The sequence below is a fragment of the Hyla sarda genome, chromosome 2 (genome assembly GCF_029499605.1).
Source record: "Hyla sarda isolate aHylSar1 chromosome 2, aHylSar1.hap1, whole genome shotgun sequence".
NCBI classification, from domain to species: Eukaryota; Metazoa; Chordata; class Amphibia; order Anura; family Hylidae; genus Hyla; species Hyla sarda.
This window is the reverse complement of record NC_079190.1, coordinates 108,458,213-108,477,531: the sequence shown is the minus strand read 5'-3', so window position 1 is coordinate 108,477,531 and position 19,319 is coordinate 108,458,213. Positions and strand designations below refer to the sequence as shown.

The window sequence follows — 19,319 nt, the reverse complement described above, 5'->3', positions numbered from 1 at the left end:
CAGCACCACACCAGTGTGAACAAGGTGTAATAGCGCACTTACCATGCATGCTCTCCCAGTCAGACTGGGAGGCTGCTAGGAAAGAAATGGCCCTTGTGTAGCTAACTACTACTTATGTAGGGTTGGGCTGAGGGGGTGGGGAAGAGTGCAGACACATGTTCAAACAAAAAAAAAGGAGGGGATAGAAAACACAGTGTGAATTCGGGTAGAAAACAGACTCTACAATCTTGTATAATGATCTGATTTTATTTTGTTTGAACATATGTCTGCACTCTTCCCCACCCCCTCAGCCCAACCCTATAAAAGTAGTAGTTAGCTACACAAGGGCCATTTCTTTCCTAGCAGTCTCCCAGTCTGACTGGGAGAGCATGGTTAGTGAGCTATTACACCTTGTTCACACTGTTGTGGTGCTGTGCGGCGTCCATGGCGCCGTGTCTGCGGGGGGTGCGACCCATAGACCGGTATGAGTGGCATTGGGACCGCTCTGCCACACACTGTGTTTTCTATCCCCTCCTTTTTTTTTGTTTGAACATGTGTCTGCACTCTTCCCCACCCCCTCAGCCCAACCCTATATAAGTAGTAGTTAGCTACACAAAGGCCATTTCTTTCCTAGCAGCCTCCCAGTCTGACTGGGAGAGCATGCATGGTAAGTGCGCTATTACACCTTGTTCACACTGGTGTGGTGCTGTGCGGCCTCCGTTGCTGCCGTGGTGCTGTGTCTGCGGGGAGGTGCGACCCATAGACTGGATTAAGTAGTACTGGGGCCGCTCTGCCGGTGGGTCGTTCCCCCCCCCCCCCCCCCCCCCCTTGGGCACTGGTGTCGCGGCGGTGGTGGTCGCCGCACAGTGCTATGCCATTTTATGCTAGGGACGTTAGGGACCCACTCTAAATAGGTGGCCTTGACGTGGCGAGTGGGCTTGTACTTTTTGATCAAAAATGTATACTAACAACCTGTTAGTTTTTGATATTATGCTGAGAAGCAATCAGATCATTATACAAGATTGTAGATGTGCGACCATGTCTGTTTTCTACCCGAATTCACACTGTAATTTACAAATCTGTTTAACTTTCCGGAGCCAGTTGATATATAAAAAAAAAGTTTTGGCCTGGAATACCCCTTTAAGGACCAGACCAACTTTATTTTTGCATATTTGTTTTTTCCTCCTCGCCTTCTAAAAATCATAACTCTTATATTTCCATCCACAGACCCATATGAGGGCTTGTTTTTTGCGCCACCAATTGTACTTTGTAATTACATCACTTATTTTACCATAAAATGTACGTCGCAACCAAACAAATATTATTTATGTGGGAAAATTGAAAAGAAGACTGCAATTTAGCAAATTTTGGAAGGTTTTGTTTTCACGCTGTACGCTTTCCGGTAAAAATGACATGTTTTCTTTATTCTTTGGGTCAATATGATTAAAATGATACCCATGATTATATGCTTTTCTATAATTGTACCACTTAAAAAAAATGAAACCATTTTAACAAAATTAGTGTTTGAAATTGCCCTTTTTTGACCACCTATAACTTTCCAATTTTTCCGTATATGGGGCGATATGAGGGCTCATTTTTTGCGCCATGATCTGTAGTTTTTATCAGTACCACTTTTGCTTAGGATCCAGCTCAAATGCAACTAAAATCCAATTTATTTAGGTCACGGACAGGAACAAGAAGGCAGTTACGCGTTTCAAGCGTCAAACGCTCTTAGTCATACTTGAAACGCGTAACTGCCTTCTTGTTCCTGTCCGTGTCCTAAATAAATTGGATTTTATTTGCGTTTGAGCTGGATCCTACCGTCCTTGTTTTCTCCATTGTGTGGTGTTGTCCAGCACCTGGATCCGTGCTCCTTCTGTTCCGAGTGGGGTAAGCTGGCTGGAGTTTTCTCCTTCCTTTCTTCCACTTTTGCTTCGGTTTTACCGTACTTTTTATTAAGTTTTTTATTAGTTTTTTTTTTTGTAATAAAATGTGACTTATTTTTATTTTTTGTACATTTACGCCGTCCACCGTACAGGATAATTAACAATATATTTTAATAGTTCAGACTTTTACGCATGCAGCGATACCAAATATGTGTATTAATTATTTTTTTTTAATGCTTTTTTGGTGGTAAAATGGGAAAAACGGACATTTTACTTTTTTATTGGGGATGGGGATTTTTTACTTTTTCACTTTTTTATTTTACATTTTTTTTTATTTTATATTTTACACTCTTTATGTCCCCATAGGGGGCTATTCATAGCAATCAGTTGATTGCTAATACTGTTCAGTGCTATCGGTCATCTTCTGCTCTGGTCTGCTCGATCTCAGACCAGAGCAGAAGACCCCAGGAGATGGCCGGAGCCAGGTGAGGGGACCTCCGGCCGCCATGCTGGATGATCAGATCGCCGCGGCAGCGCTGTGGGCGACCTGATCATCCATTGAAATTACCGCACTGCTGCAGATGCCGTGATCTGTATTGATCACGGCATCTGAGGGGTTAACGGCGGACATCCGCGCGATCGCGGATGTCCGCCATTACCGGAGGGTCCCTGGCTGCTGATAGCAGCCGGGACCTACTGGCCATGACGCGAGCACCGCTCCGGTGCTCGCGATCATGGTGGTGCGTAAATGTACGTCATGGTGCGCTAAGTACCACGTCAGCATGACGTACATTTATGTCCATTGTCGCTAAGGGGTTAAAGGAGTATGAGCAGAAGAAAGGCCGGGCTCTAAAGTCTTGATGGAAGGTATGTGAGTGACGTCTCGGGCACAATTAGCGGTATGTCATATAGCAATATCACTGTCTGTCCAGCATTTAATGGCCAGGTCAGTATTTATTTCCGTCAGCCTTTGAGAGGTAACTGGCGCACTAGTAAATAATGCGCACATGAGAATTAATTACTTACTTTCCTCCATCACATCCAGATCACTCATCTTCCATCTCCAGAGTCAGATTAATCATCTGTTCCACCGCTGTCCCGGCCACCAGCAATAAATTTGTGAAATGATTAAAAGGACGCGGTAAATGCATTTGCTTTATTTGGAATGGGTTGGATTCTGATTCATTATCACAAAAGCCTCTGGTAATGAATAGGGTTTATATGGGACTTGAGCCTGGCCAGGAAAATGCTTAGCAGGGACTTCTTTATAGAATATGTATATTAGGTAAGAAGTCTGATGATCGAGCATTTCTTTCTTTGTTTACTGGTGATTTTTCTGCTTTCATTCTGAACAGTGAGCTTTTTTCTTCCCAAAAAAAATGTATTTGGTAGTTTCCTGGTTATATCTTATGAGAAAGCTCAGTAAGCACTAATAGGACGGTTATTGTAGTTCTCACTGCAAATCTTTACATGTTTTCCAAAGGTTTCCTTAACCCCTTAAGAACCACGGGCGTACGGGTACGACCTGATGTCCTGGTACTTAAGGACCAAGGGCATACCTGTACGCCCATGGGAATTTCTGTCCTCGCCGCTCGCCAGGTGGGGACCAGACTGGGATGACTGCTGATAACCATCAAAATGCTGGTGCTACCCTAAATTTTTCATTTTCACAAGGGAAAATAGGAAGGAAAAAAAAATAATTTGTAACCCCCATTTCTTCTGAGTTAGAACATACCCCATATGTGGATGTAAAGTGCTCTGCTGGCGCACTACAATGCTCAGAAGAGAAGGAGCGCCATTGGGCTTTTGGAGAGAAAATGTGTGTATTTGAATTGAAGGCCCCTGACTTCCATTCCAAACAAATTCTCTCTCCAAAAGCTCAATGGCGCCAGCAGAGCACTTGACATCCACACATGGGGTATTTCCATACTCATAAGAAATGTGGTTACAAATTTTGGGGGGCATTTTCTCCTATTACCCCTTGTAAAAATGTAAAATTTGAGGAAAAACCAGCATTTTAGTGTTTCCCCCCCCCCCCCCCCCCATTTCATTTACACATCCGACTTAAACAAAAAGTTGTCAAACAAGTGGGGGGTGTTAAGGCTCACTGTACACCTTGTTACTTTCCTCGAGGGGTGAAGTTTACAAAAAAGTATGCCATGTGGTTTTTTTTGTTTGTTTTTTTGCTGCTGTTCTGGCACCATAGTGGCTTCCTAAATGCTACATGCCCCCCAAAAACCATTTCAGAAAAATTTGCTTTCCAAAAGCCAAATTGTAGTTCGCCCGCAGAGCTTTTTACTTCCTAACATGGGGTATTTCCATACTCGGAAGAGATGGGGTTACAAATTTTGGGGGGCATTGTCTCCCATTAACATTTGTAAAAATGGTAAATTTGGGGAAAAAAACTGCACTTTAGTGAAGACATATTTTTTTTTTCCCCTTCACACATCCTACTTTAACGAAAAATACCTCAAACATCTATGGGGTGTTGAGGCTCACTGGACCCCTTGTTATGTGCCTTAAGGTGGGGAAGTTTCCAAAATAGTAAGCCATGTGTTTTTTTTTTTTTTGCTGTTCTGGCCCAATAGGGGCTTCCTAAATGTGACATGCCCCCCAAAAACCATTTCAGCAAAATTCACTCTACAAAATCCCATTGTCGCTCCTTCCCTTCTGAGCCCTCTACTGCGCCCGCATAAAACACTTCCCATACACACATGAGGTTTCTTTACTCGAGAGAAATTGGATTACAAATTTTGGGGGCGTTTTCTCCTATTACCCCGAGTCTACAAGAACATACGAGTGTAAAAAAATTAAGATTTAGAATTTTCTTCTTTACTTTGCTGCTATTCCTGTGAAACACCTAAAGGGTTAACAAACTTTCTTTTGAATACTTTAAGGAGTGCAGTTTTTATAATGGGGTAATTTATGGGGTATTTCAAATATGAAGGCCCTTCAAATCCACTTCAAACTGAACTGGTCCATGAAAAATTCAGATTTTAAAATTTTTTGTGAAAGATTAGAAAATTGCTGCTGAACTTTGAAGCCCTCTGATGTCTTCCAAAAGTAAAAACATGTCAACTTTATGATGCAAACATAAAGTAGACATATTGTATATGTGAATCAATATATAATTTATTTGGGATGTTTATTTTCCTTACAAGCAGAGAGAAAAGCAAAATTTTAAATTTTTTTTCATCAAATTTTTGAATTTTTCACCAAGAAATTATGTAAGTATCGCTGAAAATTTACCACTAACATAAAGTAGAATATGTCAAGAAAAAATAATCTTTGAATCAGAATGAAAAGTAAAAGCATCCCAGAGTTATTAATGCATACAGTGACAGTGGTCAGATGTACAAAAAATACTCTGGTCCTTAAGGTGAAAATGGGCTTGGTCTTTAAGGGGTTAAAGTAGTACTGCAGTGTAAGACACTTAAGCCCTATCTGCAGGCCAGGGGATAAGTGTCTGATTGTGGGGGTCTGAACGCTGGGACCACCCGCAATCTCCTGTATGGGACCCCGTCTCTGCCGCCCCCTCCATGTATCTCTATGGGAGAGGCGGAGATGCAACATTCTTGCATCCCTGCCTCTCCCATAGAGCTATATGGGGGGCGTGTCGTCGACCTCAGTGAGGTTGACGACATGCGCATTGGCCGCGTACAGCCGCGGGTCACAGTACGGGGGGTCGCGGGGGTCCCAGCAGTTGGACCCCCCGCCATCAGACACTTATCCCCTGTCCTGCAAATAGGGGATAAGTGTCTTACACTGCAGTATACCTTTAACACATGACACTACTGCTCCTATATATCCTCTACTACTATATTAGTACACATCTAGGGACATGCATGATTCAGTAGTCGGGCTGTAGTGGCACCCATATTGATTATCACCCAGCATTATGACAAAAACACTAAGAAATCATCACATCTCATTTTTAACCCCTTTAAAGGGGTTGTCCCATGAATCAACAAATGTGCACCACAGACATATATGTAAAGGAACAGAAATGTGCTGTGTTTTAGTAAAGTAACTTTCATCCCTGTAGAGTTCCACCATGGATCTGATCACTGTGACCCTGCTGTTGCCAGGCACCAGAGTCCACACTTTCCCACAATCCCCGTTGCTTACATGTACAGTGGAGACCAACCTCCCCTTTTCCCATTTTTTAAATAAAACACTGTACAAACAAAAAAATACACATATTTGGTATCACCACGTGCGTAATGGTCCGAACTATTAATTGATTGTTTCTGATCCTGCAGGGTGAACGGCGTTAACACAAAATTCAAAACGCCAAAATTGCTGATTTTTGGTTACATTACATCCCCAAAAAATGTAATAAAAAGTGATCAAAAAGCCAGAACTACACAAAAGTGGTACAGTTAAAAACTACAACTCATGGCGCATAAATGAAAACCCTAAAACAGCTCTGGAGGGGGAAAAATAAAAAAAAGTTTTAGGGGTGAGAACATGGTAATGAACAAAGTTTTTTTTTTTTTTTCTAAGGTTTTAAAAATGTTTTAAAGGAGTAGTCCAGTGGTGATTCAGTGGTGAGCAACTTATCCCCTATCCTAAGGATAGGGGATAAGTTGCAGATCGCGGGGGGTCCGACCGCTGGGGCCCCCTGCGATCTCCTGTACGGAGCCCCGACAGCCCGCGGGAAGGGGGCGTGTCGACCTCCGCACGAGGCGGCGGCCGACACGCCCCCTCAATACAACTCTATGGCAGAGCCGAAGCGCTGCCTTCGGCAATCTCTGGCTCTGCCATAGAGATGTATTGAGGGGGCGTGTCGGCCGCCGCCTCGTGCGGGGGTCGACACCCGCTATCTCGGCGGAGAGCCGGGGCCCCGTACAGAGAGATCGCAGGGGGCCCCAGCGGTCGGACCGCCCGCGATCTCAAACTTATCCCCTATCCTTAGGATAGGGGATAAGTTTTTCACCACTGGACTACCCCTTTAACAATAAAACAAAACAAAAATGATTCAAGTTTGGTATCATTGGAATCGTACTGACCCATAGAATATATATGGAATGTCAGATTTACCGCATGTTGAACTCCGAAAAAAATTATTGCCTTTTATTTTTCAATTTTGCCCTGCATATCATTTTTTTCTGGCTTTGTAATACATTGTATGATTAAAAAAAAAAAAAATAAATAAAAACGTTATAGGTCTTAGAATGTAAGGAGGAAAAAAACATGAGCCAGAAATCTAAATTTGCTGGGTCATGAGGGGATTAAAGCGCAACTGTCAAAAAGAATATGCTTGTGAATCTGTGCACTAGGGCTTCACAAGTATATTCTTGACACACCTTTAGAGGTCCAGTAAGCTGCTTCATACTTACAGAATGCAGCTTTATAATCCCAGCTTTATAATGCAGTTTTGGGACATTGACATAATTCTAAAATTTTTTGCTTTATACACCACAATGGATTTGAAATTAAACAAATAAGATGTGCTTTAACTTTCCTTGATTTAGTTGGCCTGGTCAGCGTGGAGCGATCTCGGCTTCCGGCTATTAACCAATTAGATGCTACTATCAAAACTGACAGTGCCATATACAGTCAGGTCCATAAATATTAGGACATTGACACAATTCTAAAATTTTTGGCTCTATACACCACAATGTATTTGAAATGAAACAAACAAGATTTGCTTTAACTGCAGACTGTCAGCTTTAATTTAAGGGAATTTACATCCAAATCAGGTGAACGGTGTAGGAATTACAACAGTTTGCATATGTGCCTCCCATTGTCAGAGTATGTTCACACTGCGGAATTCCACGCTGTGAACATTACCATCAGTGTGAATGGGTCGTTCACGAGGCGGATTTTCAGCGGCGGAGATTCTGCAATGTGAACATACCCTTAAGCAACCAAAAGTAATGGCACAATTAGCTTCTCAGCTGTTCCATGTCCAGGTGTGTGTTATTCCTTCACTATCCCAATTACAATAAGCAAATAAAAGATCCAGAGTTCATTTCAAGTGTGCTATTTGCATTTGGAATCTGTTGCTGTCAACACTCAAGATGAGATCCAAAGAGCTGTCACTCTCAGTCAAGCAAGCCATCATTAGGCTGAGAAAACAAAACAAACCCATCAGAGAGAGAGCCAAAACATTAGACGTGGCCAAAACAACAGTTTGGAACGTTCTTAAAAAGAAGGAAAGCATCAGTGAGCTCAGCAACTCCAAAAGACCCGGAAGACCAAGGAAAACAACTGTGGTGGTTGAGCGAAGAATTCTATCCCTGGTGAAGAAAACCCCCTTCACAACATTTGGCCATATCAAAAACACTCTCCAGGAGGTAGGTGTATGTGTGCCAAAGTCATCAATCAAGAGAAGACTTCACCAGAGTGAATACAGAGGGTTCACCACAAGATGGAAACCATTGGTGAGCCTCAAAAACAGGAAGGCCAGATGAGAGTTTGCCAAACGACATCTAAAAAAGCCTTCACAGTTCTGGAACAACATCCTATGGACAGATGAGACCAAGATCAACTTGTACTTGATGGGAAGAGAAGAGTAGAGAAGGAAAGGAACATGATCCTAAGCATAGCACTTCCTCCTCAGTGAACATGGTGGTGGTAGTGTCATGGCATAGCGGGCATGTATGGCTGCCACTGGAACTGCTTCTCTTGTATTTATTGATGTGACAGCTGACAAAAGCAGTAGGATGAATTCTGAAGTGTTTTGGGCGATATTATCTGCTCATATTCAGCAAAATGCTTCAGAATTCATTGGACGGTGCATCACGGTGCAGATGGACAATAACCCAAAGCATACTGCAAACGTAACCAATTTTTAAGGGAAATAAGTGGAATGTTATGCAATGGCCAAGTCAATCGCCTGACCTGAATCCGATTTGAGCATGCATTTCACTTGCTGAAGACAAAAACTGAAGGGAAAATGCCCCAAGAACAAGCCGGAACAGAAGACAGTTGCAGTAGAGGCCTGGCAGAGCATCACCAGGGATGAAACCCAGAAATATCTGGTGATGTCTATGCATTCCAGACTTCAGGCTGTAATTGACTGCAAAGGATTTGCAAGCAAGCATTTAAAAAAGTGAAAGTTTGATTTATGATTATTATTCTGTCCCATTTCTTTTGGTCCCTTAACAAGTGGGAGGCAAATATGCAAACTGTTGTTGTAATTCCTACACCGTTCACCTGATTTGGATGTAAATACCCTCCAATTAAAGCTGACTGTCTGCAGTTAAAGCAAATCTTGCTGGTTTCCTTTCAAATACTTTATGTTGGTGTATAGAGCCAAAAATGTTAGAATTGTGTCGATGTCCCAATATTTATGGACCTGACTGTATGTTTTTGTTTTCCAATATAAGACTCTGTGAGACTTTTATGGAAGATTCTAGTTTAAGCCTATGCTTGAAAGGCAGAGCAGAAAGTTGAAAAGCTCATTGACATTACACTAATATCTACACATCCGTTTCTGTCGCATATTGTTTATTGACTCATTTTATTCAGTTCAGTGCCCAGAACTGCACTCCAACACCTGTTCTATATTCATAGTCTTCTGCGTGACTTTTGTGAATATTACACTGGGAAGAAGTATGGATACCCTGTGAATGTTCAAACAATATTCCGTATGCAAGAGGAAAAAGTGTGTGGGTTGTTGTGTGTGTTTTTTTTTTTCATTTTATTTTTTTATCTTTCCATAGATATATAATTTTTTTTATATATTTTATTTTTCAAAATTGCATCTTTCTCATGGCAGATATCCTGTAAGTATAATGGAAATAGAGTAAGGGAGTCTCTCTGTAATGCAGCACCGTAAGAATGTATAGATCAAAAGAAAATGCTTAAAGTGTGCCTGTTGTTAACAAAAACTTTTTATATAATGTAGATAATACCATTATATGTATATTTCTAATATACATTGGTTAAAAAATGAGTATTTTTTTAAGGTAGCTACTGCCCATGTGTCTCTATGAGGAGTCCAAATACAGGAAGTGAGGGTGGACAGGCAGGGCTCTGTGCGCTGAGGACAGGCAGGGCTCTGTGCGCTGAGGACAGGCAGGGCTCTGTGACATGCTCCCAGCTCACATCAGAATGGTTGACAAGCCAGGATCCTGTACAGAGCCCTGCTTATCCTGACCTCATTTCTTGTATTTGGTCTCCTCATAGAGTCACACAGGTAATATCTGCAGGAACAGCATTTTTTTTTCACCCAAACAAATACACAAATATACACTTTTTTTTGTTTTGCTTTTTTACAATGTATATCACAAATATACATATAATGGCATTATCTACATTATATAAAAAGTTTTTGTTAACCACAAGTATTTGCCAACCAAGGTGCCTCCAAGTGTTGCAAAACTACAAATGTGAAGCCAGTAGGTGAATTCCGATCGGCAGGTCTTCCGACAATCCGCATTTGAGGTGAAGTTCTGTAATACACTCAGGCTGTGAGTATGTGGAAGTCAGTGCATCACAGAACTTTGTCTCGAGGGCTCTGGTACATCTACAGGACAGACAACTAAGGAGAGGCATGAGCCAAACGACTGCTCAAGGTGTGGAGGGGGATGACTTGGAAGATATTCCCCTCACTGCTCCGGCCTCAACCCTCTCTTCTATGTCACGTCTTGCTTCCATTTCATAACTCACATCTTTGTGTTGCCCCTCTGAAGAGAGTTGGTACTGTTAGCTTTACATATATAGGGGATAAGTGAAATAGAAAGAGGCCTTTATTGGCTAACTGAAGATATAGGGGGACACTTACCAAGGTTGATGCACGTTCACTGATATTTTACACTGTTTTGATGGTGTAGTTGGAGTGTACATGCACCAGATTTATAAAATGGTACAGGGCATGTGATTTGGTGCTCGTACACATTTTTTTTGAAATTTCACTTTGGAGCACCACTTTTTTTTTTTTCATCCGTGCAACTTTGGAACTGCTGACTACAACCAGTTATGTAAGCCAGGTCTGAGCTGGTGTAGGTTTGTGGTGTAATTAAGGGCTGTGCAACAAATCTGCAACTTTTTATTTTTTTTGTTAAGTCACACTTTGTAAATCTCTTACTGCAAAGTGAAAAAACAAAGTTCAATTTAGTCAAAATCACTTTAGCAAAAAAGTTGCATACTTTTTGCGCAAGTGCAACAGATCTGCAACAATTTTACACAAAAAAACTGTGTCAAAGGGTTGATAAATGTCCTCCATAGAATGCAAGCATTCAAGACCTCTTAGGTCCCTTCATCAGGCAAATAATAATGCTGTTGAACGAAACTTAAAGGGGTACTCCGCCCCTAGACATCTTATCCCCTATCCAAAGGATAGGGGATAAGATGTCTGATCGCAGGAGACCCTCAGCTGGGACCCCCGCGATCTCTGTGCAGGACCCGGCATTCTTTTAGAACGCTGGGTTTGGGGGTCGTGACGTCACGTCACAGCCCCTCAATTAAAGTCTATGGGAGGGGCGTGGCCAGTGGTGTGGCTGTGACATCACGACCCCCGCCTCCAGCTCCAAGCATTTGGAACAAAATGTTCCGACTGCTGGGGCAACAGAGTACCCCTTTAAGAGGGGAATTTATCAAACCATTAAGACTGCTTTTTTTTCGGCTAAATTTGTTGCTTTAAAAGTCGCAAACTGGTCCCGCGGGTCATTTTCTGCAAAATTTTATTTAGAATGTTTACATTTACTGGCCATGAAGTGATCTTATTTAGAGCACTTTGTGCAGTGGTCACTGATTTATTATGTGCATCAAATGTCGCACGGGCCAGATTTAAAAGTTATCACAGGGCATTTGAACCTTGCCCTATAGAACTATCGAAATGGCTCTCCGTGCGACATTTGGTACAATTGCGGCAAAGCCCGCGCTTCTCTGCAACGTTTACCAGAATGAAGTAGAACAGTTCTATGGGGATTCATCAAAGCCTGGGCACCATTTGATAAATTTGGTGCACGTCAACCACTTTTTTCACAACATTTGTGCTCTAAACAAGTTCAAACCTCACATCAGTCTTCGTAAATGTCCCTCTGAGTCTTAAAAGATTGTAATCTATATCTTCTCAGTTAGCCAATAAAGGATCATAACTACTCCACTTACGTCCGACCTTTCTTAGAGAATTTCTGTTAAGTTGCAAACATTACTTGGTCAGTGGTAACATTGGCACTCCATTGATGCATTAAAAGGGTACTCCACTGGAAAACATTTTTTTTTCAATCAACTGGTGCCAGAAAGTTAAAGATTTGTAAATTACTTCTATTTAAAAAATCTTAATCCTTCCAGTACTTATTAGCTGCTATATGCTCCACAGGAAGTTCTTTTTCAATTTCCTTTCTGTCTGACCACAGTGCTCTCTGCTCTCTTCGTCTTGATCATACAGCAGCTGATAAGTACTGGAAGGATTAAGATTTTTAAATAGAAGTAATTTACAAATCTGTTCAAATTTCTGGCACCAGTTGATTGAAAAAAATAATAATAATGTTTTCCAGTGGCGTACCCCTTTAACCCCTTAAAGGGGTTCTCCGGTGCTTAGACATCTTATCCCCTATCCAAAGGATAAGGGGATAAGATGCCTGATCGTGGGAGTCCTGCAGCTGGGGACGCCCGTGATCATGCACGCGGCACCCCGTTTGTAATCAGTCTCCGGAGCGTGTTCGCTCCCGTGTGACGTCATGCTCCGCCCCACAATGCAAGCCTACAGGAGGGGGCGTGATGGCTATAGCTATCACTCCCCCTCCCGTAGGCTTGCATTGAGGGGCGGAGCGTGACGTCACACGGGGGCGGAGGCGTGACGTCACACGCCGCCGGCCCTGTAGTCGCCCGTAATCAGACCCGGAGCGAACACACTCCGGGGACTGATTACAAACGGGGTGCCACGTGCATGATCATGAGGGTCCCCAGCTGCAGGACACCCGCGATCAGGCATCTTATCCCCTATGCTTTGGATAGGGGATAAGATGTCTAAGCACCGGAGAACCCCTTTAAGGACTCAGCCCATTTTCACCTTAAGGACTCAAAACAATCTTCGTTTTTGCACTTTCGTTTTTTCCTCCTCATCTTCTAAAAATCATAACTCGTTCAATTTTGCATCTACAGAGCCATATAAAGGCTTGTTTTTTGCGTCACCAATTGCACTTTGTAATGACATTACTTATTTTATAACATAATCTGCAGTGAAAATTTTTTTTTTGTGGCATGAAATGAAAAGGAAAAAACACAATTTTACAAATTTTTAGGACTCCAGGTTTATTCTGTATCCTTAAGGTTACAGGGATACCCAATTTATATTGGTTTTATATATTTTACTACTTTAAAAAAAATTATACCTACATGCACCAAAATTAGTATGTTTAAAATTACCATCTTCTGACCCATATAACTTTTTTTTTATTTTTCCACATATATTTTCCCTATGAGCACTTTTTGCACCATGATGTGTAGTTTTTATCGGTACCATTTTTGTTTTGATGGAACTTTTTGACCGCTTTTTATTAATATTTTTATGGTATATGAAGTGACCAAAAATTCACAATTTTGGACTAATATTTTTACATGTACGCCATCGACCGTGCGGTTTAGCTAACCTATTTTAATAGTTTGGACATTTACGTATGCGGTGGTGCCACATATGATTACTTTTTTTTTATTACATTATTTTATTTAAAAAATAGGAAAGGGGGGTGATTTAAATTTTTATTGGGGGGGGGCTTATTCACATTTATTCTAATTTTTTTTTACCACTTTTTTTTTTTTTAGCCCCCTTAGGGGTCTATACCATGCAATCTTTTGATTGCATACACTGTTTAATGCTATGTCATAGCATAGCATTGATCAGTGTTACCGGCGCAGGCATGGCGCAGTAGATCACCGATCGGACGACAAGGAGGCAGATCGGGAGCTGATCGGGACATCGCGATTCTGTCGTGATAGTCCAGATCAGCTCCACTGAGCTGCCGTGATAGTTTCACTTTCAGTTTAGACACGTGATCAACTTTGATCGCGGCGTCTAAAGGGTTAATGCCGCGCATCAGCCCGATCTGCGGTGCCCGGCTTTAGCAGTGGGTGCTGGCTGCCCGTAGCAACCGGGGCCCACAGGGTTTAACCCGTTCTTCGCTCGTGAGAATGGTTTAAACCTTGTTAAAGGGATCAGGGTGTACAGGTATGCCCTCAGTCCTTAACTCCTTCAGGATGAAGGGCGTACCTATGCGCCCCTCGCCTGGTCCCGGTGTTTAAAACGGGGTCAAGCCGTGACCCCGCATCACACCGGGTCGGTCCCGGCTGCTAACGAAAGCCGGGACCCTGTTCCGATCAGCTAGGACGCGAGCGGAGACCCCCTTACCTTGCTCTGTCGTGTCCGATTTGAGTTTGATTGCTCCAAGCCTGAGCTACAGGCTTGAGCAATCGAGCCCCTATCTCGCTGATCGATGCAAAGCTATGGCTCTGCAGGGATCAGGGTAAAAGATCAGTGTGTGCAGTGTTATAGCTCCCTTTTTATAAAAAAAAATTTTTGCAGTGCTATAGCTCCCTATGGGAGCTATAGCACTGCAAAAAAAAAATTTAGAAAAAAGTTAAAGGTCGTTTAACCCCTTCCCTAATAAAAGTTTGAATCACCCCCCTTTTCCCATAAAAAAAAAACTGTGTAAATAAACATGTGGTATTGCGGAAATGTCCGAACTATAAAAAAATATATCGTTAATTAAATCGCACAATCAATGGCGTACGCGCAATAAAAATTCCAAAGTACAAAATTGCGTATTTTTGGTCACTTTTTATATCATGAAAAAATGAATAAAAAGCGATCAAAAAGTCTGATCTATACAAACATGGTACCGATAAAAACTTCATAACACGGCGCAAAAAATGAGTCCTCATACCGGCCCGTACGCAGGAAAAATAAAAAAGTTATAGGGGTTAGAAGATGAGAATTTTTAACATATAAATTTTCCTGCATGTAGTTATGATTTGTTTCCGAAGTACGACAATATCCAACCTATATAAGTAGGGTATGATTTTAACTGTATGGACTTACAGAATAAAGATAAGGTGTTATTTTTACGGAAAAATGCACTGCGTAGAAACGGAAGCCCCCAAAATATACAAAGTTTTCTTCAATTTTGTCGCACAATGAATTTTTTTTCCGTTTCACTGTGGATTTTTGGGTAAAATGACTGTCACTGCAAAGTAGAATTGGTGGCGCAAAAAATAAGCCATAATATGGAATTTTATGTGCAAAATTGAAAGCGTTATGATTTTTAGAAGGTGATGAGGAAAAAATGAAAATGCAAAAACGGTAAAACCCTTCGTCCTTAAGGGGTTAAGGACTCGGCAATGGGGGCCTATCGGGTACGCCTTGGTGTGCAGGATTTTCTGCTGCAGATTTCAATGTAAACTGAACACCGCTTGAAATCCTGCGCATCAAATCTGCGCAGAATACTCTACGTGTGAATAGACCCTTAAGGTGCCATTTTGAAACATGGCTATTGTGCACGGTCATTGAACACCCCATCGGGGGTATGCTTTTAAATCCGTTTCTCCTCTCCATTCTAGTCATTGAGGCTGGTTTTTTTTGAGGATTCTGGGGAGGGAAGTGGGGTGTGGATGCTGAATGATAGTGATTTCTCTGTTGTTTTTCTGTTTTTTTTCTGGCAGGACCCATCCCTTTACACAGTAAAAGCTGTGCTCATATTAGACAATGATGGAGAGCGGCTGTTTGCTAAGGTAATTATCCACAGTCAAATTTAGAAGCCTTTCATGAGCAAGTATACAAAGATAAATACACTTTGCAGTGAGCAAAAAAGGGGAAAACTTAAATAGTGCCCTGGTATGGTTATATAGTAATATTATACTTACTGTTAAAATAGTTTCTGCCGGTCTCTACAAGACCTATGTATACCATCGCCCTCCCTTGTTGCATTTTATTCATGGCTATTTTGTCCAGTCATTGCTAAGAGACTTAATTTAAAGCAGTGGTTCTCAACCTTTTTTGCCTGAGTACCCCTTTACAGCCCATTCCCCAAAAAATTGTACCCCCATATTAGAGACATATTTTAATGACTATAGTATAATTCATATGCTTCCCTTTCCTCTATAACAGGCCCCCTGTTTCTCTCCCTATCTTCCCAGTCCCCCGATTTACAGGTGACGTCTTCTCTAACCGGAGTTGTTTACTTGTCTTTTCTTCACTATCTGGCCTAGACCGCCATTAAGATTTCTCCCACACAAGACTTCTCCACAGAACCAGCCAAACAAACATTTTAGGCTCCTTTCTGCAGTACAATACCCACCCATTTACAAACTCCCCATGTTTATTGTCACACACAGTAATAATACCCTCTTTGCATCCCCATAAATTTGTTAGGCCTCCTCTGTGCCCCCAAATATAGCTGTAGGCCCCCCAAACTGCTCCCATATATGTCTTGTATGGGAGAAATCTAAGAACTGCTAAGTACCCCTGGGGATACTTGTACCCCAGGTTGAAAACCACTGACTTAAAGGGTACCCCTTTTACAGCTATTTCTTGTTTAATTTTGATGCTTTAAATCAGTGTTCCTCAACCAGTGGGCCTCCAGTTGTTGCAAAACTACAACTCCCAGCATGCCCGGACAGCCTTTGGCTCGGAAACACTGCAATAAATAAAAGAATGATGGGACACTGCAAATTGTATCAATTAAAATATCCAATAGCTCCTGTTCAGACCCATGTGTCTCCATATTAAGACTAAAGAAAAGTGTGCAGTTCAATACATTAAAAAGGTTCTCCAGGAATAGAAAAACAGAGCTAATGTATTAAAAAAAACAGCACCACCCCCTGTCCTCAGGTTGTGTGTGGTATTGCAACTTGACTCTATTAACTTAAAAAGAACTGAGCTGCAGTACCACACACAACCTGAGGACAGGTGTGGTGCTGTTTTTGGAAAAATTAGCTTTTGTTTTTCTATTCCTGATTACCACTTTAAACATGCTCCTTAAAATCACTGGAAAATTGGGGAAAAAAAGTCCTATTATTAGAGGGTTTATCATACTGTGTGCAAAGGAACAGTTGCCCATAGCCACCTGTCAAATTCCAACTTTCATTTTTGAGGCCTTTTAGATTTGATAAATCTCTCCGTGTGACTGACCTTGTTTACCATTCACATTATATGAACGTTACAGGATCTATGGGGTTAAAAATCCAGGAATACAGCCATTGCAGCAGTGTCATTGTATGTTCCAGCTGACACCCGCTGTGGATGGCATAGGCACAGCTCTTGTGCTAATTACTTAGTGCCAGGACCATAAGTGTACATTGTGTGGCGCCAAGATGTATTTACACTAAAGCAGGCCAACAACATTACATAGCGGATAAAACTATTGTTTGGCCCACATCTTTTGTGCCAACACTACTATTCATGTGCATGCTTGGCTCAGCCAGTCATGTATGTGGTTTCAGTGGCTGGATAATTGGCTGCCGGACCCCATAGCACTATTCGTACATAGAATTCCAACCTCTCCAATCCTTATTTTCCTAAACTACGGGGGTCAGGTGTGGGGGATCATTATTCCTTTCTGTCAGCTCCTCTGTACATTTAAATTTTAGTTTTTTATTCTGGGTACCTTGTGGCCAATATTTACTTGCAACAATTGTGCTTTAATCTGTCTGAAAGGCTTATCCCAGACTGTTTACTGTACTGACGATGAATTATCACATCCTGTCCTGTTAACTCTACAGTACTATGATGAGACCTATCCCTCGGTGAAGGAGCAGAAGGCTTTTGAAAAGAACATCTTCAATAAAACGCATCGGACGGACAGTGAGTGTGGCATCATATGGACTCGGTATACCATTACTTAAAGGAGATTTGTAGTAAACATTTTTTTTAAATCTCCTGTGCCCGGGCTGCAAAGAGTAACAAAGCAAACTTCAACTCACCTTCTGACGTTTCCCCATTGCTCCGTTATCGATGTCTCAGTCCTCCGGTCCTCTGGTGCAGCCGGCTGCTTCTTGAGGACGGTGACTCATACTGCGTTCAGCGTATCGCCGGCCGCAGCGACGTCCCGCCTTGACTCGTGATAGACTGAGTGCACTGTCATGTAAGAAGCCTGGGTCCCACCTTCTCCCTGCTGCCTGGGCTCCTTACATGACAGTGCATTCAGCCTTTCACATGCTGAAGCAGGACACCATTGCGTCTGGCTTTACGCTGAACGCATTGAGTCACCATTCCTAGGAAGCAAGTAGAAGCCCATCGGTGGAACATCGGAAGGCGATTTAAAGTTTTTGTTACTTTTTGCAGCCCGGGCACAGGGGATTATAATAAAAAAAAAATGTACTAAAGATCCCCTTTAAAGCAAATCTGTCCACCCAAAATGGTGTTTTTTCTGCAATTATGTCATAACAATGTGTGTTGTAATGACATATCCCATGAATGTAGCACCCACTTATTAAGTTGTCATTGCATTCAGGGATGAAATGCGTAAAAGTTGCAAAAAATAGTCAACTGGTTAAGAACCAAGGACGTTTATACTAGGGATCGACCGATTATCGGTTTGGCCGATATTCACGATTTTGGACGTTATCGGCAAATACCTTGCCGATAATCCGATAATGCACTGCCCCGGCCAGAGACCGCCACTGCCCCATTGCATCCCCCATCCCCAGTTTTATAATTACCTGTTCCCTGGGTCCGTGCTACTTCTGGCTCCTGCGGCGTCCTGCGTTATGATGTGCGCTGCGCAATGCCGAGTGACGTCCTCAACTCGACGTCACCATCAGTGCGCACAGTGACGGCTCAGGACGCTGCCGGAGCCAGATGTAGCGCCGACCCCGGGAAAAGGTAATTATAAAACCGGGGATGGGGAGGCAATGGGGCGGTGGCGGTGGTTGGGCTCATGACCGTCAGGGGGAGAGAAGCGGGCGGCGGCGGTCTCTGGGCAGAGGATAGGCAGGGGGGCGGGCGGGTTGGTGAAATAGCCGATAACTTATACCGAAATATCGGTATAAGTTATCGGCTATCGGCCTTAACCTCCACAGATTATCGTATCGGCCCTAGAAAATCGATATCGGTCGATCCCTAGTTTATACACGTCCTTGTGCCATTAACTGGGTATGGCGCAGGCTCCCGACTCAAGCCCGTGCCATACCGGCCGGCCCTCAGCTGATTCTTGTGGCTGAGGGCCAGCGTTAATAGCCAACATGTGGGTAACTATTAACCCTTTAGATCGCTGCTGTCAAAGCTGACAGCGGCATCTAAAGGAACCTGTAAACGCTCCCTGGGGGTGGATTGCGATCACGATCCACTGCTGAGGTAGCCAGAGGGCTTACCTCTCCTTCTGTGCTGGCTGCGGCTCTGAGAACGATAAAGCCTGGCAGGACCAGGCTTTATCAATCGAGCGCAGAGCGCACACTGATCTGTATGAGGAATTTAATGATTCCTCCTAAGGGGACTAAAAGTGTAGAAGAAGAAGGGAAAAAAAAGTTTTTAATAAAACACAAATTAACCCCTTCCTTATTAAA

The 19,319-nt window shown here is 42.5% G+C and overlaps 1 protein-coding gene across 1 annotated transcript in view; it reads left to right on the top strand.

Moving 5' to 3' along the window:
• The window catches only part of COPZ1 (COPI coat complex subunit zeta 1), a 43,365-nt gene that overhangs the window by 9,293 nt on the left and 14,753 nt on the right, over positions 1–19,319 (top strand). Inside the window, exons 2-3 of the mRNA XM_056562791.1 lie at positions 15,480–15,548; positions 17,538–17,619. Coding sequence (XP_056418766.1) covers positions 15,480–15,548; positions 17,538–17,619 — 151 coding nt within the window. The remainder of the gene's footprint in view (positions 1–15,479; positions 15,549–17,537; positions 17,620–19,319) is intronic.